The sequence below is a fragment of the Martes martes genome, assembly GCF_963455335.1.
Source record: "Martes martes genome assembly, chromosome: 15".
Taxonomy (NCBI): domain Eukaryota; kingdom Metazoa; phylum Chordata; class Mammalia; order Carnivora; family Mustelidae; genus Martes; species Martes martes.
In genome coordinates, this window is record NC_137903.1 from 55,849,669 (window position 1) to 55,877,646 (window position 27,978).

The 27,978-nt window shown below is 38.7% G+C and overlaps 1 protein-coding gene across 1 annotated transcript; it reads left to right on the top strand.

Annotated features, from left to right (window-relative positions):
• Positions 1 to 136: 136 nt before the first annotated feature.
• LOC308355955 (kinetochore-associated protein NSL1 homolog) lies at positions 137 to 27,978 on the top strand (the record flags this gene model as incomplete). The annotated part of the gene is made up of 6 exons (XM_080824507.1): positions 137 to 142; positions 959 to 1,034; positions 5,389 to 5,519; positions 7,537 to 7,591; positions 26,382 to 26,449; positions 27,700 to 27,978. The coding sequence occupies 6 exons, from the start codon at positions 137 to 139 to the stop codon at positions 27,976 to 27,978; spliced, it is 615 nt and encodes a 204-aa protein (XP_080680633.1).

Below are 27,978 nucleotides of genomic sequence, written 5' to 3' on the forward strand. Positions count from 1 at the left end.
CTGAAAGAGGAAGAGCATTTAAAGAAAAAAAAAAAAAAACCAACAGTGAGACTCTTATGTAACCCCACTTTCAGTCTCTGTTTTGAAGAGAAACTTGTAAGGTATCTGAAGCGAAGCCGAACGTCTCTGTCCGCGAATGGAAGTAAGAACGAGGGCCTGGGGACTCTTGGGTTTAGCAAATAAATCTCTGAAGCTTCTCCCTCAAGAATTTTGATCCAAGTCAGTGAGAACGAGGACAGTAACCGCAGCCAGCATGTGTGTTTCTTCCTATTTTTTTTTAAGATTTTATTTGTTTATTTATTTGACAGAAAGAGAGAGAGAGATCACAAGTAGGCAGAGCAGCAGGCAGAGAGAGAGGGGGAAGCAGTCTCCCCGCTGAGCAGAGAGCCCGATGCATGGCTACATCCCAGGACCCTGAGATCTCAGAACCCTGAGATCATGACCTGAGCGGAAGGCAGAGGCTTAACCCACTAGGCCACCCAGGCGTCCCTGCACTTCCTATTTTAAAGCAAACTCCAGATCTCGTGTCATTTCATTTCTATATACCTCAGTGTACATCTCTAAAAAATACAGTCCTTCATGAAGTAGAAATTAATTTTACTTTGTTTTAAGCATTTTTCCCTTGTTAACACTGATGCGTGTTCAGCAGCACGTGTAGTACTTGTGCCCTTGAGATTCAGCTGAGCTCAACTTTGTTAGCTTGTATTTTTTCTTCATTAAAGAAGTACATAAATTTTGCATCAAATTTTCTCAGATGTACCATAATGGTTATCAGAGCTAAAATGAAGGAAGAATCAGTGATTGAAATGGGATCTTCACTGAAAAGAATACAGTAATAAGCTCGTCTATTTTTCTTGGTCTTCTGTATTACAAATCTGAAGTTCTTACTTTGCCAAAATGTTTTAGTTCAATATTTAAAGTTATTTTCAGCGACTTGAGTATTGTGAATTTATTTCAGACTTTTGAATCAGCTGTGCAAGAGAATGTCAGCATTAATGGACAAGCATGGCAGGAAGCTTCAGATAGTTTTATGGGTATGTGATTTAACTTTCCTTCTGTCATTAATTCCTCAGTGATTTTTGTGGCTAATTTTATCTTGAATGCTAATTTTTAATCCCCGTTTTCAGTCTTGTTTTTTTTTAAAAGATTTATTAGTTTGTTTGTTTATTTGAGAGAGACAGCAGAGTGAGAGAGAGCACCAGCAGGGTGGGGGGCACAGAGGGAGAGGGAGAAGCAGGCTTACCGCTGAGCAGGGAAGCCCCATGCAGGGCTCCATTCCAGGACCCTGGGATCATGACATGAGCCAAAGGCAGATGCCCAACCGACTGAGCCACCTAGGGGCCCCTCGGTGTCCCTTCTTCTAAAAATTTTCCTTCACCAAAAAAAAAAAAAAAAAAAAAAAAAAAGTTTCCTTCACTGGGGGGGGGGAAAGGGAAACAATTCTAGAAGGCTACTGAGGCAAACTATACAGTAGTTGCCTTGGTTTTAATATACGCTATCTGGCATTCTCAATAAGGTTTTCATCTGATTAGATTGAAAGTATTCTTGTCAGTAGGTTGCCGGAAAATACTGTACTGCTATCTCCAGATGAAGAAACGGGCCCAGAGAATTTCTGTGATTAAAACCTTATAAATCAAGTTGTATTTTTACAAATGATCCTTATAGTAGACAGTGAAGTACCCTTAGAAGTACAAAGTTAAATTCTAAGAGTCCCAACCATGTAAAGGATGAAGTAAATATATGGAGAAACCCCCTAAGAGACAGAATGCTTTCTTTCTGTTTAATATTTATTTAACTAATTAATTTGAGAGGGAGAGAGAGAGCGAGAAAACACAAGCAGGGGGAGCTGCAGAGGAAGAGGAGAAGCAGACTCCCCGCTGAGCAGGGAGCCTGATGCAGGGCTCAATCCCAGGATCCCGGGATCATGACCTGAGCTGAAGTTTAACTGACTGGTCCACCAAGATACCCCAGAATACTTTCTTCAAAACAGACTTAATTGTAATCCTAATGGTGTTGACATATCTAAAAAAAAAAAAATCAAAATCTTAATGGAAAGAAAACGGTCCGTGGCCAGTGTAAGAAGGCAACAAATTTAGTAGAAAAGAAATGATCTGTGTGAAGAAAGGGTCAGAATTCTCCAGCAAAGTCTAGGAGAAGGGCTACCCTCACGAGAGGGTCAGAGTATCTTGTCTTTCCCCATGGTCATATTACAGAGTCTGACCAGCATAACTTGGTATCACTGCTTGGTATTACTTGCTATCCAGTTATACCCTTGAGCTGATTCCAAGCCATCAGGTAACCCTCTGTGGTTATAATTTTTCTTCTCAACATTAAGGTAATACTTTGCCCAGAAAACTTCAATGTTTAACCCTTGGGATTATTATAGTTATCTCTTCAAGGTCACCAAAATTTACTTTCTGGTTTATATATTGAAATGGTAAAAGCAGTAACATTAGATTTCCCGAATAACAGAATGATGGCCAATTAGTAGAGGAGAGGAAGTGTATCACAATCACCTAAGAGTATTTTTAAACTCTACGGCCTTCCCTGTGTCTTTATTTGACTCTTGTTCTGTGAAGTCAGTTTGGAGTTGCTTTATTGTTTGCTCCAGGCTGCCTTTAGCAATATGATTCATCAATTTATAGATTAAGATACGTATTTTCTAATTGGTTGGCAGCCTGGGTAGAGTGTGGTTATTCTTTGCCCCTTTTCTTCCTTATGACTGTGAGGCAAATAGTTCAGAATACTATAATTTTACCTGCTTTCACTGACACTTGATAGTGACATACCAAATTCTAGGCCATAGATGAAAACACGCGGTCCTTACTATTTAGGAACTCATTGTTAATGGAAAGAAATGGACAGGGAATTACTATACTGTTTAGGAAGGGGGATAAGACCTAATCGAGTAGATTGTTGTTAAATGCATTTAATGAATGACAGCATGCTAGATAAAAAGGAGGAAGGATATTGGAAGCAGAGAGAACAGCATGTGCAAAGGCACGAAAGAGTGATATGTTTGGAAAATGTCAGAAATGAATTGGGAAAACGAATGGCAGGTGTGACCAGAGGTAAGCTGAGGCCAGATCACAAAGAGCCCTGAGAGTTTGCTAAGGAATTTGTACTTTATCCTGCAGGCAATGGGGAGCCAGTGGAGATTTTTAAAATAGAATTTACATGAAAAGCTTTGCATTTTAGAACACTGAGTGCTGCCTGTGAAGGGGGTGGATTGGAGAGGGGTGAAATTCAAGGTGGGCTGATCTGAGGGAAGTTATTGCAGTAGTACAGTAAGAGACGGTGAAGACATGCTCAAAGACAGGAGAAAAGGAGAGAAGAAGGTTCTGCAGATGAGATTCAAAGGGTTTGTATCTGATCAAATACATAGAAGCAGTAAGGAAGCTTCACAAGGGCAGAGGTTTGTCTGTTTTGTTCACTGGGATCATTGTAGAAATGAGTGAACAAATAAAAGGAAAGAAGAAATGAATATACAAGTGAAAACAACTTTCTCCCTTCCTCTGTGGCTACCCTGAAAGGACTTGATTTCAGGCTTGACCAGGTTCATTTAAGAATTAAAGTGTACGTTTCCCGAGAGCAGGGGCTATATTTGTTTTTCAGCACTTGGCTTGGCATATAGTAGGTACACAGTAAATACTTGTTAAATTGGTGACAAAATCTTCTCTCAAATCTGCTCAAATTGTTTATACATTCAGTTTTGTAGCTTTATCATTAGGTGGCGCTGAAAAACCATTTTCCTCCATAGAAGATTTAGCTGGGAGACTTTTTTTTCTTAACTGTGAAATAGTACGTTATTTCAGGCTAATGACTGAACTTTTTAAATGGTAAGTTAAAATTTAGGAAAGGCTACTCATCTCAATGAGTATTCAAAGTAAGCAGTGATTGTTTTTCTCATAATACTCCCAAAAGAATTTAGTTGGTCTTAGTATCTGTTACATGAATGAGATATACCCGAAGTACTTCATCAATCTTGACCCAGTATGTGTGTGTGTGTATATATATGCTGATATGTCAGCAATGTTTGAAAGCTTCCAAAAATAAATATCACAGTTTCGGAATTCTTAGTGAAGCTTCTACTTAATAAAATAGATACATTTCTAGCATAGACCGTGACATAGAACAGCTATGATGTGAGACCACTTAGGCCAATGATCTAGCTCTTTAGTTTAGTTTAGTTTTGTTTGGAGATTTATTTATTTGAGAGAGAGTGAGGGTGTGAATGTGCATGTAAGAAGCCGGTTTTTTGGTGGGGGGGAGCAGAGGGAGAAGGAGAGAATGCTCAAGTAGACTCCCCACTGAGCAAGGAGACACTCGGGCTGGATCCTAGGATCCTGAGATCATGACTGAACTGAAATCAAGAGTCAGACCTGTCATCGACTCAGCCACCCAGGCACCCCGTTCTGTAGTACTTTTAACTACTTATTCTTGAAGACGACTTTCAAAATAAGGTTGATGTACCACCTGCATTCATTTCATCTAGAGTACTTCGTTTTGGGGCCCCATTCCGGAGGCCTCTGTTGAATCAAAATGTCTGCACTTCTGACAAGTTCCCCATGTAATTATTTTGCTGAAGTTTGAGATTCACTATTTTAAAACAGGAAAGCAACAGAGAAGAGTTTTAGTTAAAGTATAAAGTCACCGTGTCTCTTGCTTTTTCCTGCTATTTATCCATTGGTATCTATTTCAGATTTCACTTTTCTGCTCTGCTACTGTCACAGCTCTGGTGCAGCACATAATAAAGTCAAAACATGTTGGAAACTCTAACATTAAATGCCCTTTACAGTCTAGTGCTTTTATATTTTATCATCCTTCTTTCCTTACACTTTGTCCTGCAGCCACTTAGAACTTTTAGTTTTAGAACAAAGTTTCCCAAAACCTCTGTGATCTTGCAAATACAGTTTGCTCTGCCTAAAGTGCTTCCTCCTGTTATTTTTTGTCCCACCCTTTTTTATCCAATGGATTTACATTTATATTTCAAGCCTTAGCTCAAATGTCGCTTTCTGTTTAACGTCTTAAATTCCCCAGGTAGAGTTAGTGTTCTCTTATTCTGTGTCTATATAGCATTTTGTTCATACCTTAATTGCACTTATCAAGTTGTTTTGCAGTTATGTTTCTTCCAGGCTCTTAGGAAGCAGGGATCATGTTATATTCATCTTTGTATTTTTCTGATTTAGGCCTGGCTTCCCATAGGTGCTCAGTAATTGGTTTTTCAGTGGGTAAATAAATGAATTAATCACCAAGGGGAGGTCCATTAACTTACTATATTTGTTTTCAATTATTTTGTATTTTCTAAATTTAGCTTGTTACATTTCTATATACAATATAAGCAATGTGTTTTAAGAAATGTTTGATACTGTTTGTCTCTTGAAATAGATTCTGATATCAAAGTATTTGAAGATCAGTTTGATGAAATCATAGTAGATGTAGCCACAAAACGCAAGCAGTATCCCAGAAAGATCCTTGAATGTGTCATCAAAACCATAAAAGCAACACAAGAAATTCTGGTAAGATGATTTATCTTTGAGATAAGAAGCTTTGTTTTATGTCTGTTTTACTATAAAAAAGTTAACATATGAGGTCTTTGTGGACACACGTGACGTTTTGTTCTCTTTGTCTTTTCTTACTCAATTACTACTGTTTGTCTCGTGAGATTTTTTTTTTCCAGTTCTAAGTTATACTAGATTTTGAACATAGCTGATTTTAAAATATAATTTGAGGAAAGAAGACTAACTTTCCAATTCTGAGACAGGAAAGAAAAATAAGTTTATCTTTTTTTTTTAAGATTTTATTTATTTGAGGTGCGGCAGTGGGAGAGCATCTTTAAGCAGACTCCCTGCTAAGCGCAGACCTTGACCTGGGGCTCAATCTCACAACCTCTGAGATCATGACCTGAGCCAGAACCAAGAGTCAGACGCTTTGAGCCATCCAGGCCCTCAATAAATTTGTCTGTGGAGCCTTTTCTTTCTTTGTGTCATTTGTGTTTGGCACATTATTTGTACATGTTTCTAAATTCTGGAAGGCCTCTTTAGCTTAAATTGATGATGAAGGTTGAATACCTGTCAGAACACTGAAATTTGCTTTATAAATTGTGTGTAATTTGTTTTGCTCCAAAAGTCATGATGGTGTGGGAGTAGGTTTGCTGGGAACGGCACTGCCTCTGGAGCGAGAAACACATGTTGCTTTACATCATGTTATACTACTTATCATTACTTTTTGAAATTAGCATACTTTCACATTTAAATCTTCCAGTAGCTTTTTGTCAGGAATTGTTTCAGACAGTGCAGGCATTGTTCTGTGAGAAAAAAATATAAACAGCATTTTTCTTTTTCTTTTTTTCTTCCCAAGCATTTTCAAAAAAAATACCCCACTCTATCCTCTCCCACTCAGCCTTGCGTTTTAAAGCTTCCCTGAGAAATGTATTTCTTTTCTCTCTGTTATCACCCCCTTCTTTCCCGGAACAGAACTGAGCTGGCAATGAGTATTGCATCAACGAAAGAAGGCGGGCAGGCCTAGGTGAGGTGCTGCCGTGGAAGGTTAAAAATGGACGCCAAACGGATTGATGGGGTGAGGATACTGAAGGCAGCCCTTTTAGAAAACATTTTTGGCTCCTGCTGGCTTTGGGCAGGAGTAAGGAACATTTTACTCTTTCTTTTTGCTAAATTACAGATCTTATTCCATGAGCCTTGCCCAGGGGCCATGCGAAGCCCCGTGTTGTTCCAGTTTTGCTGTATGTGCTGCTGAAGGGAGCGCGTGGATCCTTTGCTGTAATTCTGCTCTCACAGTCCCAGGATATCACAGGACAGATACGCGTCAGTGCGCTGACGTGGTAGCGGCCGCCTTGTAAAACAGAGCTCCTGGGAAATATGAGTTCCAAGCTCCAAACACTTCTCTTAAAATGAACTTTAGAAAACCTATCTGTTCGTAATTTGGAGACTGCCTTGTACTTTAAACAGAAAATTCAGTCTCTGTGGCTTTAATTTCCTTGCTTGCTTTTCTTAAACTTTTTTTGTGGTGCTATTTCTTAGCGTATGCAGTGGGTGGCAATGCTAGAAAAGGTAACATTTAGTTTGATCTTTCCCCTCCTTTCCTAAAGATTTCAGGACTGACCTTCCTTCCTTCCTTTCTTCCCCTTCCTTCCTCTCTCCTTCCTTCCTTTCCCTCCCTCTTCCTTCCTTCTTTCCTCCCCTTCCTTCCTTCCTTACTCTTACTTATTGGAGAGAGAGAGAAAGCACTAGTGGGGCATGGTGGTAAGGGGCAGAGGGAGAGGGAGAAGCAGACTCCCTGCTGAGCAGAGAACTCAGTGCTCAACACTGGGCTCCATCCAAGGACCCTGAGATCATGACCTGAGGTGACCTGAGCCGTAGACACTCAACTGACTGAGCCACCCACGCACCCTCCCCCCTTTTTTTCGTTAGAAGAACGGTTCTACCAGCTAATAGTATATTTGCTTATATTAGTTGAAGGACATGTTTATATGAAGGATTAAGTGATTAAATCTGTTTTACCTTATACTGTGTTTAGAAGCAGTACTACCCTGTTGTACATCCATTGGACCTCAAATATGACCCTGATCCAGGTGAGCCATTGCTCATTTGTGGTAAAACTGAAGCACCAGCTTGTAATTTTTATGAGTTCCTAATCCTCTTTTAAAGGTGTCAGTGGGAAGGATATCTTCCCTTCGACGCTCTAACTTACTACTGTGTTTAGCTCTTCTCTAAGATTATAAAAACTTGGCTCTAAATGTACTGGCTCAGTAATCTCCAGGAGTAGGTCCTAGGAATCTGGACTTTTATAAAGCTCTCCCTTGACCTGGACTATTAACAACATCTCAGTCTCTAACTTCCGTTATAGTACCGTCCCATTTCTCACTGCTACTATACTGTCCATGCTTTGTATTACGGTCTAAGTTATACTGTTAAAGCATTCATGGTGTCACTCCCCAGTGTGATGACCGTCATTGGTTTCTCAATGTTTGCAAAATAAAACCCAATAAAAATATATTGTTGAGCTTAAGAAGAGATATGCATACTTGATAAACCTTTGAACTCAATTCTGTTTCCATTTAGATGCATCCTTTAAAACTCAGAGAAATAAAATGGGTAAATCTTACGTAAATCTAGCAACAGAATTTGCATTGCTAAAACGGTGGATCATATATATTTTTAAATGGCTCTATTCACACATTTAAAAATTCGTAACAATTCTCCTAAGAGATCTTTTGGTGTTTTCTTTGGCATTCAAAAGTACCATTTATTTGTTTCTTTATTTTTTAAGATCATATTAATTTGTTTATTAGAGAGAGTGAGAGCACACATGTGCACGTGCAAGCCAGGGAGCAGCTGAGGGAGAGGGACAAGCACATTCCGTGCTGAGCACGGAGCCTGATGTGGGACTCAGTCCTGCGACCCCGAGGCCATGACCTGAGCTGAAATCAAGAGTCAGGTGTTTAACTGACTGAGACACCCTGGTGCACCCCCGCTCCTTTTCTTAAATACCCTTTCAGAACTTTTAGAAGAACAGTTAAAACCTTGATTTGTTTGTATGGGCAACTTACACTTATGGTTTTGCGCACTTTATCTTTGACTAATTGTGCACTACTTTCTAACATGTCCTGCCCCTCCTAAATCTCCCAAAGCCAATGGGGATAAACCAAGAGGGGGATGTACAAGTGTATAGATACTCAGAAATTTGTTAAAATCACAGCATTCACTCTGTTTGACAAATAAAAATTGACCTAGGCCCCCTAAAAAGGGGAAGTTGCCAAAATGCAGTAGTTGACATAGACTGTTTTGATTTTGAGCAACATGAAGATAATAGTTGAAACTTGTGGTATCATAATTACCCAAGTATTGCTTTTCTTTTCTTTCTTTCTTTCTTTTTTTTTGTGTAAACTCTACATCCAGTGTGGGGCGTGAATTCATGATCCGGAGATCAAGAGTCACATGCTCTACAACTGAGCCAGCCAGTTGCCCCTGCCTCAAGTATTACTTTTTAAATATAATTATCCTCTAAAGAAACTTGTAAACTTTTTATCTTAGGAGGGAAAACAAATTTACTTTAATGATCTTTAAGGTCCCCTCTCTCTCTTTCAAATAAATAAATAAAACTAAAAAAATAATAACCTTTTGATCAATCCTATCTCATTTACAACAACATACCTTATAATACTGCTTATAATATAATACTGCTTAACTTGTAATACATCTAACTGATAAAATCATACAAAATTAACTAAAATGGCTTAGGAAAATAGAAAGAATACATTTGTATGGAACCTAAAAGTCTGAATAATCTGCATGGGAATGTTTTTGTGGGAACTTGTTGAAAAATTTTTCTTGTTATTAGAATATTAAGTGATATCAAATTTATTTGAAAGCCGACATTTTTAAAAGAAGGTTTTCTGGTTTTCAAAAAACAATACTTAGCCAATGTGTATAATATTGATTTGGCAGTCACGTTGAGAACTTCGAGGTATACGTAGTTAAAGTAGACAGATTCTCGTATGAAGAGCTTCTGTTTGAGTGTGACAGATGAACATAAAACAATTCTTTCATGCCCTTAACTGGTTCTCTTCCCAGTTTCCCCTGAGTAAATGGTACCTTCATCTGCGTTTTTGCTTTAGTTAGAAGTCAGCCTTTCCTCCCTTGAACTCCTCATATCCAGTCCATCAATAAACTACAAATGATTCCTTTGAAAATCTCACGTTCATCTGTTTGTCTCCATCCTGCTATTATCACTTCTAATCTAGATCATCATCATTTTAGTCAGGATTTCTGCATATACTTTCTAGAAGGTCTTCCTGGTTCACTCTTGTTTTTTCCCCATTCCATTGTAGATGTATATTGGGCAGAGTTGATTTTTTAAAAGTTCTTTGAAATATTTCAAACATACAGAAAATATGGAGTATAACATAATGGACATCTTTGTTGCTACCACCCATGTTTAAGGGCTATTCACATTTTTGCCAAATTTGTTTCAGACCTTTTTAGGAACCTGTGGATGCGCTTGAATCCTTCTCTGTACTCTTTTACTATTCTATCCTATTCTCTCTTACTTCAGAAGTAATCACTATCTTCAAGCTGAGTGGATCCTTACTGTCCATGTTACTCTTTTACTGTATAGACATGTAACCAGAAATAATGTGTGGCATTCATTTTTTAGATTTTTATATAAATTGTATCATACTGATCATATTCTGCAACTTTCCCCCCCTTGACACTGTATATACACAAAGCTTTCCATGCATTGAGCTAATATATAGTATTCCAGAATATGAAGAAACCACTGCTTATCCATTCCTCTGTTGCAAGACACTTAGATTATTTCTTTTTTTGCTGTTATAAATAGTATTACAATGAACATTCTTATAACTGTTTCCTTATATAGTGTAAATATGCCACAGATTTTCTGGAGTACATTTCTGGAAGCAGAATTTCTAGGTCATAAGGTTTGTTTCTATTCAGCTATTACATTTGAACTGTTACTATTCAGCCATAACGTTCTATTACATATGAACTTTACTGCCCATCCAAAGTAGTTGTATCAGTTTACATTCCCACGAGCAGTGTTTGAAAGTTCTTGCTTTCCCAAATTTTGCCAGCATTTGTTACTGTCAGGCTTTCAGTATAATCACAGTTATACAGCCATCACCAAAATAAATTTTTAAACATTTCCCTCACTTCAAAAAGAAATCTCATACTCCTTAGCCATTCTCCCCCAGTCTCTTCCCTCTCTGCCCTGGCCCTAGGCAACCACTAATCTGCTTACTGTCTATAGATTTGAGTGTTCTGGACATTTATATAAATGGAATCATGCAATATGTTGTCCTTTAAGAACGAAACAAGATGAAACCAGAGAGGGAGACAAACCATAAGAGACTCTTAATTTTAGGAAACAAACTGAGGGTTGCTGGAGGGGAGGGACGTGGGGGATGGGGTAACTGGGTGGTAGACATTGGGGAGGGTATGTGTTGTAATGAGCACTGGGTATCACATGAGACCAATGGATCTTGACCTGTACCCCTGAAACAAATCATACATTATATGTTAACTAATTGAATTTAGTTAAAAAAAAAATTGGGTGCCTAGGTGGCTCAGTCAGTTAAGCGGCTACCTTCGGCTCAGATCGTGATCTCAGGATCCTGGGATCGAGTCCCACATTGGGCTCCCTGCTCAGCGGGGAGTCTGCTTCTCCCTCTCCCTCTGCCTGCTGCTCTCCCTGCTTATACTCTCTCTCTCTCTCTGTCAAATAAATAAAATATTATAAAAAATTAATAAAAAAAAGAATGAATGGATTCTTTTAATTAGCATAGTGTTTTCAAGGTCCAATTGTGTTGTAGGATGTATCACTGCTTCATTTCTTTTCATCGCCAAAGAATACTCCCTCTTACGTATATACTTTCCATTTATCCATTCATCAGTGTAGAGACTTTTTTTTTTTTTCCAAGTAGGCCCTGTGCCCAGTGTGGGGCTCGAACTCATGACCGTAAGATCAAGAGTCGCATGCTCTACTGACTGAGCCAGCCAGGCATCCCCAGTGTAGAGATATTTCTGAGTTGTTTCCATGTTGGACTATTATGAATAATGCTGCTGTGGACATATATGTATAAGTTTTGTGTGGACATGTTTTCAGTTCTCTTGAGTATATGTAACTAGGAATGGGATTGCTGGATTATATGGTAACTCTAGTTTAGATTTTTTTTTTTTAAAGACTTACTCATTTGAGAGAGAGAGAGAGCACAAGTGGGGTGGGAGAGGCAGAGGGAGAGAGAGCAAACCCCCCACTGAGCTGGGAGCCTGATGTGGGGCTCCGTTCCAGGACTCTGATATCATAACCTGAGCCAAAGGTAGATGCTTAACTGACTGAGCCACCCAGACACCCACTCCCTTATTTTTTTTTAAGATTGTATTTATTTATTTAGATACAGAGCACGTGACCCGTGGTAGGGGCAGAGGGAGAGGGTGGGAAGAGAGTCTCAAGTAGACTCTACACTGAGCATGGATCCCTACTTGGGGGCTCCATCTCGTGACCCTGAGATCATGACCTCAGCAGAAATCAAGAGTGGGTTGCTTAACCGACTGAGCCACGCAGGTGCCCCAACTCTAGTTGAGCTTTTTGAGGAACTGCTGAAGTGTTTTCCAGGGCGGCTGTACCGTTCACATTACTACCAGGAGAGTGTGAGGGTTCCATTTGCTCCAGAGCCTCACCAAATCTGGTTATATTTGTCTTTCTTTTTGTGGCCATTCTAATGGGTGGGAAGTGGTATCCTACTGTGATTTTGATTGGCATTTCTCTTCTGATTAACAATGAGCATCTTTTCTTGTGCTTATCGGTCATTAGTTTATCTTTGGAGAAATGTCTATTCACATGCTTTGACCATTTTTTTTTAAAGATTTTTATTTATTTATTTGACAGATAGAGATCACAAGCAGGCAGAGAGGCAGGCAGAGAGAGAGGGGAGGAAGCAGGCTCCCTGCGGAGCAGAGAGCCCAATGCGGGGCTCGATCCCAGGACCCTGGGATCATGACCAGAGCTGAAGGCAGAGGCTTTAACCCACTGAGCCACCCAGGCGCCCCTGCTTTGACCATTTTTAAATTGGATTATTTATCTTTTTATTTTTTATTTTTTTTTAAGATTTTATTTGTTTATTTGACAGAGAGAGATCACAAGTAGGCAGAGCAGCAGGCAGAGAGAGAGAGGGAAGCAGGCTCCCCGCTGAGCAGGGAGACCCCTGCGGGCTCGATCCCAGGACCCCGAGATCATGACCTGAGCCGAGAGCAGAGGCTTAGCCCACTGAGCCACCCAGGCGCCCCTATTTATCTTTTTTTTGTTGAGTTGTAATTATTCTTTATATATTCTGGAAATCAGTCCATTATCAGATACGTGATTTACAAATATTTTCTCCTTTGTCTTTATGTTGTCTTTCACTTTCTTGATGGTTTTCTTTGAAGTACAAAAGTTTTAAATTTTGATAAGTCCAATTTATTTACTTTTTTCCTTTGATTGTTTACACATTTGATGTCTTATCTCAGAAATCATTACCTAATACAAGGTCATGAAGATTTGTTTCTAAGAGTTTCATAGTTTTAGTTCTTACATTTAGGTCTTTGATCCATTTTGAGTTAATTTTTGTGTATGGTGTGAGGTAGGACTCCAACTTCGTTCTTTTATGTATGTATATCTAAATTGTTTCTAGCACCATTTGTTGAAAAGACTATTTTTCACTTCGGTGAATTGTACTGGCAACCTTGTTAGAAGTGAGTTCACTGTAATGTGCAGATTTATTTCTGGTCCTACCGTTCTATTTCATTGATCTGTATATCTGTCCTTGGGCCAGTACTACGCTGTTTTGATTATTAAAGTTTTGCAGTAAGTTTTGAAATCAGAGCATACAGGGCCTCCAACTTGGTGCTTTTTCAAGAATGTTTGGCATTCCTGGCTCCCTTAAATTTCCATATGAATTTTAGAATCAGTTTGTCAATTTTGCAAGGAAGCCAGCTGGGATTTTGATAGGGATTGTGTTGAAATTGAAGATTAATCTGGGAGTAATGCTAACTTAAGGTTAAGTTTTCCAGTCCATGAACAACAAACATCTTTCCATTTATTTAGATCTTTGACTTCTTTCAACAGAGTTTTCTAGTTTTTAGCACTTCTTTTGTTACATTTATTCTCAAGTATTTTATTCTTTTGATGCTAATGTAATTGGGATTTTGAGAAATTTTATTTTCACTTTGGTCATTGCTATTATATAGGAATGGAATTGATTTTTATGTATTGATCTTGCTGAGCTCATTTATTAGTTTTTTAGCGGATTCTTTAGGATTTTCTATATAAAAGATTATATCATATCATCTGCAAATAGAGGTAGTTTTACTTCTCCCTTTCCAGTCTGCATACCTGACATTCATTGTTGATGAAAGGTCTTCTGAGAGTGTAACTGCCATTTTTATAGAAAGTCTCTCCTGACTTTTTAGATCTTCTCTGTAATTCTTAGTGCTCTGCAATTTTACCACAATGTGCCTAGATGTTTATTTTTAGTTTTCTAGCAGGGTGTTTTATGTGTACTTGTTTCTTATTTTTTAACATTGAAAATAATTTTATTTTTCTTGATTGTATAAAAACACATTCACATTCTAAAAATGTTAAAAGCATAGGAAATACAGTACATGAACTTACATACTCACGATTATTGCTTTATTTCTACACCTTCAGTCCACCTGCAAATCTTGCTGCCCTTACTTTGAAAACATACTCCAAATTCAGCCACATCCCCCTAAATCCATCACTACCTCTCTTACGCATGTTCTCTTAGCAGGATTTCTACGATAGTCACCTCACTGGTCTCCTTCCTTCCATTCCAGTTTTCCACCCAGCCGCCAGAGAATTGCTTTCAAAGCATAATCAGATCATCTCACCCCCTGCTTAAAACCCTGTAGTGGCTCCCCATCCTCCTTCCCTTGGTTTACAAGATCCTTTCTGACTTGGTCCCTGGCTGCTTCTCAGAGTTCATCTGTGACCTTGGTCTCTTATCATTCTCACCTTTCCTTATTGTGCTGCAAAAGCACTAGCATTCTTGCTGTTTCCCCAAAGACATGCCAAACACACACTTGCCCTGTGGCTTTCTCACTTGCTGTTCCCTGGTTCCCCTCTGAAACCACCTGCCTGACTCACTTCACTTAGCTCTCTGTTCAAGGTTACCTCATCCGAGAGGTTTTTCCTGACAACCTCTATCACATTCCCTTCTGACTCCTTTAGTCATACTCTGTCCCCTTAATCTGCTTTTGTTTTTTCACCACTTAAGACATATAATTTGTGTTTGTTTTATCATCTTTACCCCCCCCTCCGTATTATAAACTGCCCATGAATAAGGACTTTGTTTTGTACTTGTGTATCCCATGCTAACTCTCTGAGATCATTATCTGACATTGTACATTCAAGAAGTATCTATAAAACAAATACACAATTTTACTAAATTGATCATATACATTTTAAAAATAAAGATAGCATTCTATTTTATACTTTTTGTTTTTGGCTTCCTCTCTCTTCCATTCACTACACCTTTAGATTTCCAATCTTAACCTGGTACAATACCACTTATCCATCTTTCTCCACTTACATAATCATACAGGAATACATATGTACTGGACATTTACCGGGGTAATTTATTTTACAGAAAATTGGTTCATGTATTCACATTATGTGCAGTTTACTCTTTTAACCTAAGGATATGGTAGAAATCCTCCAATTCAACTGCCATAGATCTGTGTTTGTATTTTAAATTGTTATATTTTTATAGTTTTTGTGCTCATAGTGAATGCAAGTTTAATATGAAATTTTAAAGAACCAGTGGTGTATATATAGTAGTAAATGAAAATCCTCCCAAGTCTGCTGATCCCACACACCTTCAAATAGAAAACCAGTTTGATATGTCCGATTTTAGATCTTTATCACTGTATTTGCAAGCGAGCCGACAGGCACAGGGGATTTTAAGTTGTTTATTTTCTTATATAACTATTACATAATACCTTCTGTGACTTTTTCACTCAACAATGTCACAGTAGTTCAACTCTGCATTTTGTTGGCAATTTCTTTGTGATTTGTACACACACAATTTTATTTAAATAGATTATGTACATTTGGGAGGAGTGGGATTTTTTATTTGTTTTGCTTGCATCCTCTTTCCTCCCATCTTCCACTCACGTCTCCAAGTATACTTTCAATCAGAGGACTCCCATCTTCTAGAAAATCTTTAACCTAATCTTTCAGCTTTGCTTCATCATTTCTTCTATTTTTGTATTATTCTTGTTTGCATTTAATAATTTATTTTTCTTGGGGCACCTGGGTGACTCAGTGGGTTAGAGCCTCTGCCTTTGGCTCAGGTCATGATCCCAGGGTCCTGGGATCGAGCCCTGCATCGGGTTCTCTGCTCAGCAGGGAGCCTGCTTCCTCCTCCCTCTCTCTCTCTCTCTCTCTCTCTCTCTCTCTGCCTGCCTTTCTGCCTATTTGTGATCTCTGTCTGTCAAATAAATGAACAAAATCTTTAAAACATAATAATAATAATAATTTATTTTTCTCTTGTGCTATTATGATTTCCTTCAGCTATGAGAAGATCCTAAGCTTTTAAAATTGTTCTTAGATTGCTCTATTTTTATGCCATCTGCAGTATTCTCACGTTGGCATTAGTTATATTGGCTATCCTTCATGGTTGTGATCTCTTCTTGTATTTTAGAATTTTGATTTGTAGACTTTTCCTTCACTAAGATTATTTATGCACCTATTTTCTTGTCGCTGCTTTCCCTCCTTCCTGTCTAGTAGTTTTGTGGTTGCCTTTCATCTGGCCCCTGAAAAGTCTCAGCAAAGAGCCAGTCTAGAGTTGGCAGCATGGGGCCCCTGTTCCCCTGTAATATAGGAGATAGTGGATCTAGTCACTAAGGCAGCAGACAGCTTGGTCCAGGACCAGGCTTTGAGGCATTATCTGCCTCCCATTATTTCTAATACATGCCTCAGCTCCTGGCCATTGTTATTGGCAGGACTTTTTCAGCCTGCTTCTCAGGGTAGGAAAACTCTATCTCAGCCCTTGGTTTCATACAGTGAAGCTGACTCTTCCCATTCCCTGGTCCTCCGGGGTACCTTGGGTGGGCCCCTTTTATGTTATAGAAGCAAATTCCTGGTTACCTACTGCCTACTTGCCATCTCCTTACTGGTAGATCTGCAACTTCAGCCTGACGTATAGCTTTTTCTCTTTTAATTTTGTATGGTTCATAGAAATGTTTCTTTTGTATATGCTTTGGGATAGCTTTTTAATTTTCTGTATTTATCAGATGATGTTTTGGACAAAGGTGGGGAGTTTTGTGAATTTCCAAGACCAACTACTCTTGAGCATAAATCTGTTTTCATTCCTCTGCTTAAATCCGAAAATCTTCCCATTAAAAAAGATATCTGTATCTATCTATCGATATATATACTACATTTCAAACACTCTTTTTTTTTTTTAAGGATTTTATTTATTTGACGGAGAGAGACACTTAGGGAGGGAACACAAGCAGGGGGAGAGGGAGAAGCAGGTTTCCTGCAGAGCAGGGAGCCTGACGCTCCCAGGAGCCCCAGGACCCCAAGATCATGTTCCGAGCATGGATCATGATGTGAGCCTGAAGGCAGACCTGATGCTTAACAACTGAGCCACCCAGGCACCCCACATTTCAAACATCTTAACGTTCCCTTATATGGTCTGGCCCCCACCTACCTCTCCAAATTCATTTCAGGCACTTTCCTTTTTGCCGTAGCCCTGTGGCCCACCTTTCAGTTTTTCGAAAGTGCCTCACTTTCAAACATGCTTTTTCCTGGTGCTTCTAAAGTTGACATCTTCTCAATTTTTCTCTCATTTGAATGATACCTTCTCAGGGGTGCCTGGGTGGCTCAGTGGGTTAAGCCTCTGCTTTGAGCTCAGGTCATGATCTCAGGGTCCTGGGATCAAGCCCCGCATCGGGCTCTCTTCTGGGCACAGAGCCTGCTTCCCCCGTACCCCCCACCCCCTGCAAGTCAAATAAATAAATAAAATCTTAAAAAAAAAAAAACGCTATCTCCTCAGAGAGATCTTCCCTAACCACTCTAATGACAATAGCCCCTTCTCAGTACTCTATCATAATACTCGTTTATTTCCTAAATAGCGCGTATTACAATATATTTGTGTATTTCCTTGTTTATGGTCTCACAAAACTGAAAGCTCCATGAGCTTTTTTACTTTGTATGTGCATTATATGTGCCCAGCATATAGCACCATGCTCGGTACATTTTGAGGGGCCGTTACTCATCCATGCACTCGGCATACTTATCAGATGTCCACCATATGCCAGAACTGTTCTCCTCGTAGAGGATATAATGGTGAGCAACACAAACAATATCCCTGCTCTGCGGAGCTTCTGTTCTAGTTGTGAGCAGAAAAGTAGAAACAAATATAAAAGTAAACCGTCAGTGTAGGGTCATGCGTTTAGGTGATGAAAAACACTTTCTGGGAAAGTAGCAAGAAGGGATTTATCTTATGACAAGAGGAAGAGCCTTTCAGTTAGGGTAGAGCTAGAACAAGGTTCCTAAGTCGAGAGTGTTTCTAGTTCTTGAGTATTTATGGAGTAAAAGACCACTGAGGATACAGTAAAGGGAATGGTAGGAAAGAACATTATTGGACAATGTTAGAGACTTGGCCCAGGCCAGCAACCACAGGCGAGGAGTTTGGAAATACATGGTACCTTAAGAGAGATACAACTCTTCAGTATGGAAGATGCTGGTGAGGTGCAGGTGGGAGTGGATATACAAGATTATGTATTATCTGTGACCTAGCAGGTGTGTTTGACAGCTCTGTTTAAGTTGTAGCAAACGGTCACCTTCCGGAAAGTCATAAATCACTGCTTAGGTTTTTGTTTCATTTTCACCAGGGGTGCTACCTTTCAAGTCATGGTTCTTATTCATGCCTTTAATCATCCCTTTAGCAACCAGCATAAGCCAGACATCCTATGTAATGCAGGCTCCCTTGCTCAGTTATGCACATAAAATACACTGGGAATAGAAAGGAAGCCCTCAGTTAGTGCTTTTCTGCTGAATGTCTATATTCGTGCAGGCTTTTAGAAGTTCATGTTTCCCTGTTTAGTCAGTGCAGTGACCTGAAAGCAAAACTAGGGTCATTACCCAATCTTTCATTTCCACTTTTTCATTTCCCTATGTTTTAGAAAGCAAGTGCCAAGGGGAGGCAGTGTCCTCAAGGGTGCCTACTTCCACATTTTTAAGAGGCAACTTTTTTTTTTTTTAATATCCTTGCAGCAATCCTCTGATTAGTTGTCTACCAGTAAGATGAATTTTCATTTGTCAGTTATAACCTTTTGTGATCCTATTAGTAAAACTAATAATTGCTTCTATATTGTCTTCTTTTTTTAAAAAGTTCCTTAAAGTTAATTGAAGAGACTCCCTTTCTCCCCTGTCCTTCACTAAACATGTAGTGATGACAAGGAGCTATTTTAAGTTTCTCTACAGTAGACTTGATACTTCCAGTTCTTTTGCTGACCCTACAAGCAGAAGACTGGACAGTTCGTCTTCTTTCTTAATAATGCCAACTTGCCTAAGCCACTGCCAGACTATTTACAGGTAGTTACTCGCTTACAAATGGTTACGTTTCAAAAATTCTTATTCAGTCTGAGCTTTAGAATTTGAAATGCATTTCCCCTCTGAAAAAATTTGCAAGTAGTATTATAAATGGGTAAGTTTCTAGGCTACCCTTTAAAGACCAATTTTTTCTATAATGTAGCTGAAATACTACCCATTTACGTTGGAAAATATTAGGAAAATCACGTTGCAGATGCACCTTTGTTCCAATACAGATGCTTAAATAGGAGTTAGAGGGAACAGTCTGGATCCCTAAATACCTTTGCAGTGACAGGATAGTGGAGTCACAGAGATGTCCCCACGAAAGCTGTGGAGAGAAGGTCATGGGGAGCGCATCTGGAGGAAGCCCATCCGCAGTCTCCCACACGGCAGAGCCCGGCCATCTGCGTGTGCTACATTCTTCAGTCAGATGTTTGTGTGTCAGGAGTACTTACACGCTCTTTTACTAGGTACAAGAGTGAAAAATTCATTTAAAATAATCTTGAGTGAGGGAGTGAAAGTTTATATATTTTGAACTTTTGTAAGCAGATATTAATGTTGGAAAATGCCTTTCTGGATGCATTTTATAGGCAACATTCATATATTTAGTGATCATTTTTATTTGTGTGTGTGTGTCTTTTAGTGCTTATTAAAATCTTTGTGTGCTTTTATTCCTAAAGTCATTGCTGTTCCTTAGTTTTCAATGAAAGGAATTTATTTCACATAACTTTAAAAATATTCTATAATGTTAATCGTTAAAACAGAGTTAAATCTAGAATTGTGCTATTTTCAGTTTTTTACCAGATATAATTTGTTTTCATTTCAAAGGGATTTTTATTACCTTGGAGCTAACTTTTGACCATTTGTTAACTTTTATTCTTATAATTCTGGACAGCTGGGTATTTTGGAAAGTTACATATGGAGTATAAAAGAGCATATGCTTTGAATTCTAGGAAATGTGGGTTCTAATTCTATTCTAGATCATTTCTCAGTTCTCACAGCTTCTGTTTTCTTATCTATAAAAGGAGGCTGATGAAACCTGCTTGCCTCACAGGGTTGCTAATGGTTATTACACAAGATTGATTGGCAATGGATGCCACCCCATGCTACTACAGGAGTGGGCTGTCAGGGGATTAAGTAGAGACAGCTGTCATGTCATTGTGTTTCTCTTCTCGGTACTTCTGTTTTCTTTTCAGAATAAACTGCACTCATCAGATTCACTTTTAATCTCTCATTTTTGTCAAGAAATCAGTAGTATTTAGTATTTATGTTGTTATGACTATATAAATGTTCTTCGGTATAAGTCAGGTAATCATTACTGTGAGTATGTTTTTCTTGAACAGCTTCCCATCCTCCTTTGGAATGATAATTGCTTTATTTTTCTGTTTGTTTTGTTTGCTGTTGTGTCTATCAGTAATTCTTTCCCAAACTCTTTAATAGAACTGTAGAATTCCTCTCAGCATGGTAAACACTTAAGGTTATCCATCAAATCCATTTTAAAACCTTTTCCTTTTTCTTGGAGATATTCCTCTGGGAGCCTTTTGTCTTCCTAGTCTAATCTGGACTGGTTGCTGTCTAGGCTGCTGCAAAGCTTTGTTCCATCCGTTCCTTTCCTCACCATCCTAGGAATTTCCTGCACTTCTGTTTTGAGTCATGTTTCCTGGTTCCTGTGTTGTCTTCTTTCTTGATTTATTCCCTTGTTTTGGTATAGCACATCCTCTATCATCTACCTCCTATTCCCACTCACCCCAGCCATCCAGCAGCGGATCCTCTTCTATGGAAACTTTCTCATAACACCTGTGAAGCCTCTACTCTTTTTTTCAATTCCCCTGTTGCACTGACCTCACCTTTCTTTGTACCTCCACAGCACTCTTGTCACAGCCTTGTTTCATCGTACATTTTGAGCACCTGCTCTACATGTCAGGCACTGTGTTCAACACTAGGGAGTTCAAGGTTAAGAGAATGAGGTTCTTGTTCCCAAGGAATGCTGATAGATGAATAACACCACGGTTCTCACTGGAGACAGTACTGCCCCCTAGCGGCCCTTTTCAGAAAGTGGGGTAAGTTTCTGGTTACCACAGTAATGGAGAGGGTACAGCTGACATTTTGGAGTCAGGAGCCAGGAACACTAAATGTCTTCAATGTCCAGCACAACTTTAGAATATTCCACCAGAAGTTCATGTGTGAAAATCTGTTTATAATTGTCCAAACCTGGGACCTAACTCCATTCTGCATATAAACTACTCTTGGCACTTTTACATTGTCAGTTGCTTGTGCAAGAGATTGTTAACAGATATTGTTGTCCATTAGTGTGGATTTATGGACAATTTTTTTTTCAAAATAGCAGGTATTTATACAAAAATTAAGAATCCCTTGGATGACAGATTATTTTGTAAATCATGCAGTAACAATGAAGAATATAAATCACCATTATCCTTCTAGAGTAGATGTTAAAAAAGATTCTGTTCATTGTTGTGTGGATGTGTGTATATATTGAGGTATAACGTACTGTGCATAGCTTGATGAATTCATACACATTCATACACATAAACATGCGTAACTGCCACCTTGATCTGGATATGCTGAGTGTCTGCATGATTGGGAAACATAGGATAAACTTATTTGGAAACAGTATGTCATATTCTCAAATAATGTGCCTATTATGTTTTCATGTATACAATAAGTACAACTGAAGGTATCCCAAAAGTCGAGAAACAAGAAAAATAGTATATTTATTATGTATTAATAATTGGACCCATTGCATTAAATTTAGAAATATTTGAGTTTAAAGAAAGAGATATTGAGTATATTATCTGAAAATGTAACTAACACATATTTATCCTGCTTCCTGACTTTATGGACAGTCTGTACTATGTAACATTTCCAGTACCCAAAGCAGTTTCCTCACCTTCCTTTCTGTTTAGTACCCCCTGGGTATCAGAGGTAACCACTCTGAATTACATCATCATATTTCTTCAAATATTCTTTCTCTGTTAGTCAACATGTGCAGGAAAGGTAAATAAAACTTTTAAAAAGAAACAAACTAGCCAAAGGAATCTTTGCAACTAGAGCTACATTTTATCCGTCTATGAAAATGTTTTAGGTTCAGTTACAACTTTCATACTCCTTTTTTTCAAAGGACAATGAATTATTTAGGGGCATTTCCAATAGCATTTTTTAAAAAAGATTTTATTTATTTATTTGACAGAGATCACAGTAGGCAGAGAGGCAGGCAGAGAGAGAGAGAGAGGGGTAAGCAGGCTCCCCGCTGAGCAGAGAGCCCGATGCGGGGCTCGATCCCAGGACCCCCAGATCATGACCCGAGCCAAAGGCAGAGGCCCAACCCACTGAGCCACCCAGGCGCCCCAAGATTGATTGATTGATCGATTTATTTATTTATTTATTTATATATTTGACAGAGATCACAAGTAGGCAGAGAGGCAGGCAGAAAGAGAGGGAGGGAAGCAGGCTCCCTGCTCAGCAGAGAGCCCGATGCGGGGCTGGATCCCAGGACCCTGGGATCGGGACCTCAGCCGAAGGTAGAGGCTTCAACCCACTGAGCCACCCAGGTGCCCCTGTGTTTATTCTTATTCAAAAGCTATCCCCAGAGATCTATCTACAATCCAGAATTGATCCATAAAGATCTACCGTGTATCTCCTCTATAGTTTCTCATATTCTCGTTTTGGCCCAGTCTATCCTATGTTCCTCATCGCCTTTTGATTGTATGATCACTAAAGTCTTTTTAAGTAAATGTTTATAACAAATGTAGTGAGAATTATGGTGGAATTGCAGAGTAGGATTTAATCTTAACACCTTCCCATAATTTAGGGAATTATTTTGACGTGGCATTTTTAATAAGGCCATCTCATTTGTAGAAATATTGCACATTGTAATTTTTACCGTTTCAACAGCCTATACTTTGTCTCAGTATGTTGTTCATAGTCCATTTTCCCCTCCTAATCATATTAAAATCGTATAGTCTGTTATTTCTCATAAAACACTAATTTTTCTATTTGTGTTTATCTGGTCTTTTGTTTTCTATGTAGAATGACTTCTAATATGAATTTTCTTAAATCCAAACTTAGTATAATAGTTACAATTATTTGAGTACTTCATTATGTCTTCTGATGTGGTTGGATAGGAACATACTAAACATATTAAATAATATTTTATGATAAATGTCCATTTTTCCTTTGTATTTCTATTTATATATCAGAAATATCATCCATGAATTTTTTTTGGAATAGTAAGGGAACTTGACGAAACATGTTCTAAAGGAGGAAGTTGAGTCTGATAGGGTTGAGAAGCTGTTCTGAACCAATCAGTGCAGTGCAGTCTTCTAGATATTCTACCGGAACTGTCAGGACAAGTGGCAGTCTGTAGCCCGGGAATGCTCAGTTCAGGCAGAGGGTAGAATTCGTGGCAGGGATCGTGGAAATGTGAGGCTGCACAGGAAAAGTTTGAGCCGATTTTCAACAAGTGCTGGTTTGTTTCTGTGTGTTTATCTCCTAACCTGAAAGTTCCTTGAGAGGCAGAGACCGTTTTTCCTTACTCTGAGTCCCTAGTGCTGGGCCTAGTCCACGGAAAATACATAATAAATGTTGGAAGAATGGGCAACCCCCACACAGGTGGGAGAGAACTGAAGGGTGGGCCTGGCCAGAAGCCAGATTGCCACAAGAGTGCCAGGGGCTGGATCATGTATTTGTCATACTCAGAAGGAAATTTATTTATTTACTTATTTTAAAAAGATTATTTATTTGACAGAAACAGCGAGAGGGAATACAAGCGGGGGGTGGGGGAGGGAGTGGGAGAGGCAGAACCAGGCTTCTCGCTGAGCAGGGAGCCCCACACAGGGCTTCATCTCAGGACAGATCCCGAAGGCAGATGCTTAACTAAGCCACCCAGGTGACCCTCAGAAGGAAATTTAATAATTGCCTAAGTACTTTGGGGAAATCTCCCTAAATCTTAAAAGAATTGAAATTAGCATATTATTCTAAGGCAAGGGTCCTTAGAATAAAGGGGGATTATGAATTTGGATAGAAAAAAATTACATTATTTTTACTAACCTCAGACTGAGATTTAACATTTCTTTCAACATGGAATGTAGGTCACACGGGTAGTATTAGCAGTACCTGTAAACATTTTTTTTGCTATTAAAAGCCATAGATACTTTCTTTCTTTTTTTAAAAAATATTTTATTTATTTATTTGACAGACAGGGATCACAAGTAGGCAGAGAGGCAGGCAGAGAGAGAGAGGAGGAAGCAGGCTTCCCGATAAGCAGAGAGCTTGATGCGGGGCTCGATCCCAGGACCCTGGGATCAGGACCTGAGCCAAAGGCAGAGGCTTTAACCCACTGAGCCACCCAGGTGCCCCAAAAGCCATAGATATTTTCAGTTTCAGTTGTTGCAGGTACCTCACAATATTGTTTATGCTCACTATTTTCACATTATGGTAATTATTAGACCTGGTGTTTGATCTTGTTATTTAAACCACTAATAAGCACATGTATTACCTATCATAACTTTGTAATAATTGTATTTTGAAATTTAAAAACATTCTGAAGTTCTAGAGTAAGCAAAAGCAGTGTTATAATGATAGAAATCAGATGAGTGGTTGTTTCTTGTAGGGAGGTTTGATTGGGAAAAGGACACAAGCGAACTTTCTAGGGTGATGGAAGTGTCCTGTGCATGGTATGCATATATCACAGGTGACTGAATGTTAAACTTGACATCTGCATTTCACTATATGTAAATTATACCTCAATTAAAAAACGAATACATTTAGAACTATTCTTAGAAGGTATCTGTAGGCTTCATCAAATTGCCAAAGAAGTCTCTGGTGGCAAAAATGGTTAAGAACCTTTTTTTTTTTTAAAGATTTGATTTATTTATTTGACAGAGAGAAAGATCACAAGAAGGCAGAGAGGCAGGCAGAGAGACAGGGGGAAGCAGGCTCCCCACCGAGCAGAGAGCCCGATGCAGGGCTCGATCCCAGGACCCAGAGATCATGCCCTGAGCTGAAGGCAGAGGCCTAACCCACTGAGCCACCCAGGTGCCCCGGGTTAAGAACCTTTTACAGAGGCTATCCTTTTGCCTTTGCCTTTCTCTTTCTTTGAGTACCCCCTTCTCCCAGTTACTTTTGCTACTCATTTCCCCTTTATTCTAAATGTGTTCTCACTTTTTTGACTCAAAGAAAGTCAGAAAAGAAAAACAGCAGCTATGAAAGAAATTTTTTGCTTGGTTATTTGCCACTTCCTTGAAGCCAGTAAGGCTGTAGCTCTCCTAACGTGGTTATGTATCTGCTTAGATTTGAAGTAATTTCTACTGATAACTACTCTTCCCTTTCAAAAGGGAATGATTTTTTTAAGATTTCTTTATTTGAGAGAGAGCACAAGCAGACGGATCAGCACAGGGAGAGGGAGAAGCAGACTCCCTGCTGAGCAAGGAGCCCAATGTGGGGCTCTATCCCAGAACCCTGGGATAATGACCTGAAGTGAAGGGAGACGCTTAACCGACTGAGCCACCCAGGCACCCCAAGTAATGATTTTTCTTATCCAGTTCTGCTTGGAGTTTTAGTAGCATTTTTATTCTTGGAATAAAATTATATGTTATAGTTTTATTATATCGTTGAGTATGCAGTTCTGTTGTGAAGTAGCCATGAACATTTATAACAAAGATTGGAAGGAAATAAAATGTATTAGGAATCAGTAAAGCATCAAGGAAGGAAGGAAAGAAAAATTAATATTACTGACAATCTAATCCAGGTTTTTTCCCCCAGAAATTCCATTTAGGTATCCCTGATGCAGTGTGATACTGTATATTCCAAATTCAAAGATGTTTTGCTTATAGAATACTCAGTAATACAGATATCAGATATTAGCCTATATCTATTTAAAATGTGGTGACAGGACTTGAGGATGTTGAACACAGTGTAGATACGTATAGAACAAATATGGGGCTATCAGCTGCACACAGTGCTAAGACTACTAATAGAACTCTTGTTGCCTGTCCTCTTATAACTGTTAGTTTTACTCTACTGTTCTAACGTTTCCACGACCTTTTTATTTACTAAATAAATTTAACAGGACACTTGCTTTAATAGATTACAAAGTATTCTAAGAAAGATTGAGCTAAGGTGGATAATCCTAACCGATTTTTGTCCAAATAACATCTATGTGTCTTATGAGTTTATATTAGATAAAAACCCTAAAATACTATTTGGCGGTTTCTTTGCAGCCTGTCGAGTGGACAATTTGAAGTGCAGAGGAGAAACAATAGCTAAGGAAATCAGTGAAGCCATGAAGGTAAAAGCTACATGCCGAAAAGTTATAAAATGAACAAAATGTAGCTAGGTATTTGCTTTAAACATGGATATGTATTTAGTCTCTTATAACAGGAATTCTCAGTAGTCTTTTATGTAGATCTTTAATGAATTTATTAAAGAGACAATAACACTGAGAATAATGAACATTTAGTAGGCACCAGTATATGCCAGTTTTAGATCTGGTTTCTTTGAAGATTGATTATATTTTTGAATTCTGAGAGTTAGCAGTCCATCAAACAGTTTTGGATAATAATACTGCCTAACTTTTAGTGAGCATTTATGGGTCAGGCACCATTTATCTGCTTTACATACGTTACCTTCCAATAATCCTAGGAAGTAGATAACTGCTAATTTCCCTGTTCTATAGTTGGGAAACTGAGGCACAGAGAGAGGCTATTGCTTGCCCAAATAAATAAATGAGTCAAGACTAAACCCTGGATATTTGGCTCCAGAGCCTATATATATATATTCCTAACCGCTATAGTATGCTGCATATCCAACTCGGATATCTTAATATTGTTAAAATACAATTGTTGATATTCTTGACATTTATTTTATGCATACAGGAAAACATCTGGATATGTAGTTTATGAAAACTGTTTCAAAACTCTTTGGAATCTCCCATGTTTTGATAATTTTCTATAACATTCTTTTGAGGTTTGTATTGATTCCAGGATTTTCTGGTACCCAAAGCATTTTCTTTATCAAGAGTTGGCAAACTAGTGGCAAAAATCTAGCCTTGCCACTTATCTTTGCAAATAAAACTTCATTGGAACACAGCTGTTTCCATTCATTTATTTATTGTCTGTGGCTTCTTTACATTACAATGCAGAGTTGAGTAGCTGTGACAGAGATGTAAAGCCCTTTACAGGAAAAATGTACTGGTTCCTGCTCTGGATGATCAAGATTTCTAAAATACTTCTATCCTCAAATATGGAATTTTAGACATTAAATCCTCAGTTCTGAAATTCTGTTACTTCCTGCTGCCAAAGTTTTATTTTACTACGAGGCATCGCAGGAATAGGATGTATCTTTATAGTTTCAGTTTTTGTTTAAAATCCTCAATTAATATTGGTATTTTAAGGTCACGCCAAATATCCATGACCCAAATAATTAGGTCTTAGAAAAAGCCTTAACCTGAAGAATGACATTCTAGAGCATTGTCTCTCGCTCTGTGTGTTTGTGTTTCAACCTGAGATTGATGTTATGCATTACTGTTGTTTGTTTAAGTCCTTGCCTGCATTAATTGAACAAGGAGATGGATTTTCCCAAGTTTTAAAGATGCAGCCTATTATCCAGCTCCAGAGGGTCCACCAAGAAGTCTTTTCCGGTTGTTATAGGAAACCAGATGTTAAACCTGAGAGCTATAGAACACAAATAGAAACCACACCAACAGAGACTTCAACCAGGAAAGCCACTGACCTGGTCCTGAAAAGAAGGCGACCTAAAGACTGTCCCCAGAGAAAATGGTATCCACTGCGGCCAAAGAGAATTAATCTGGACACATAA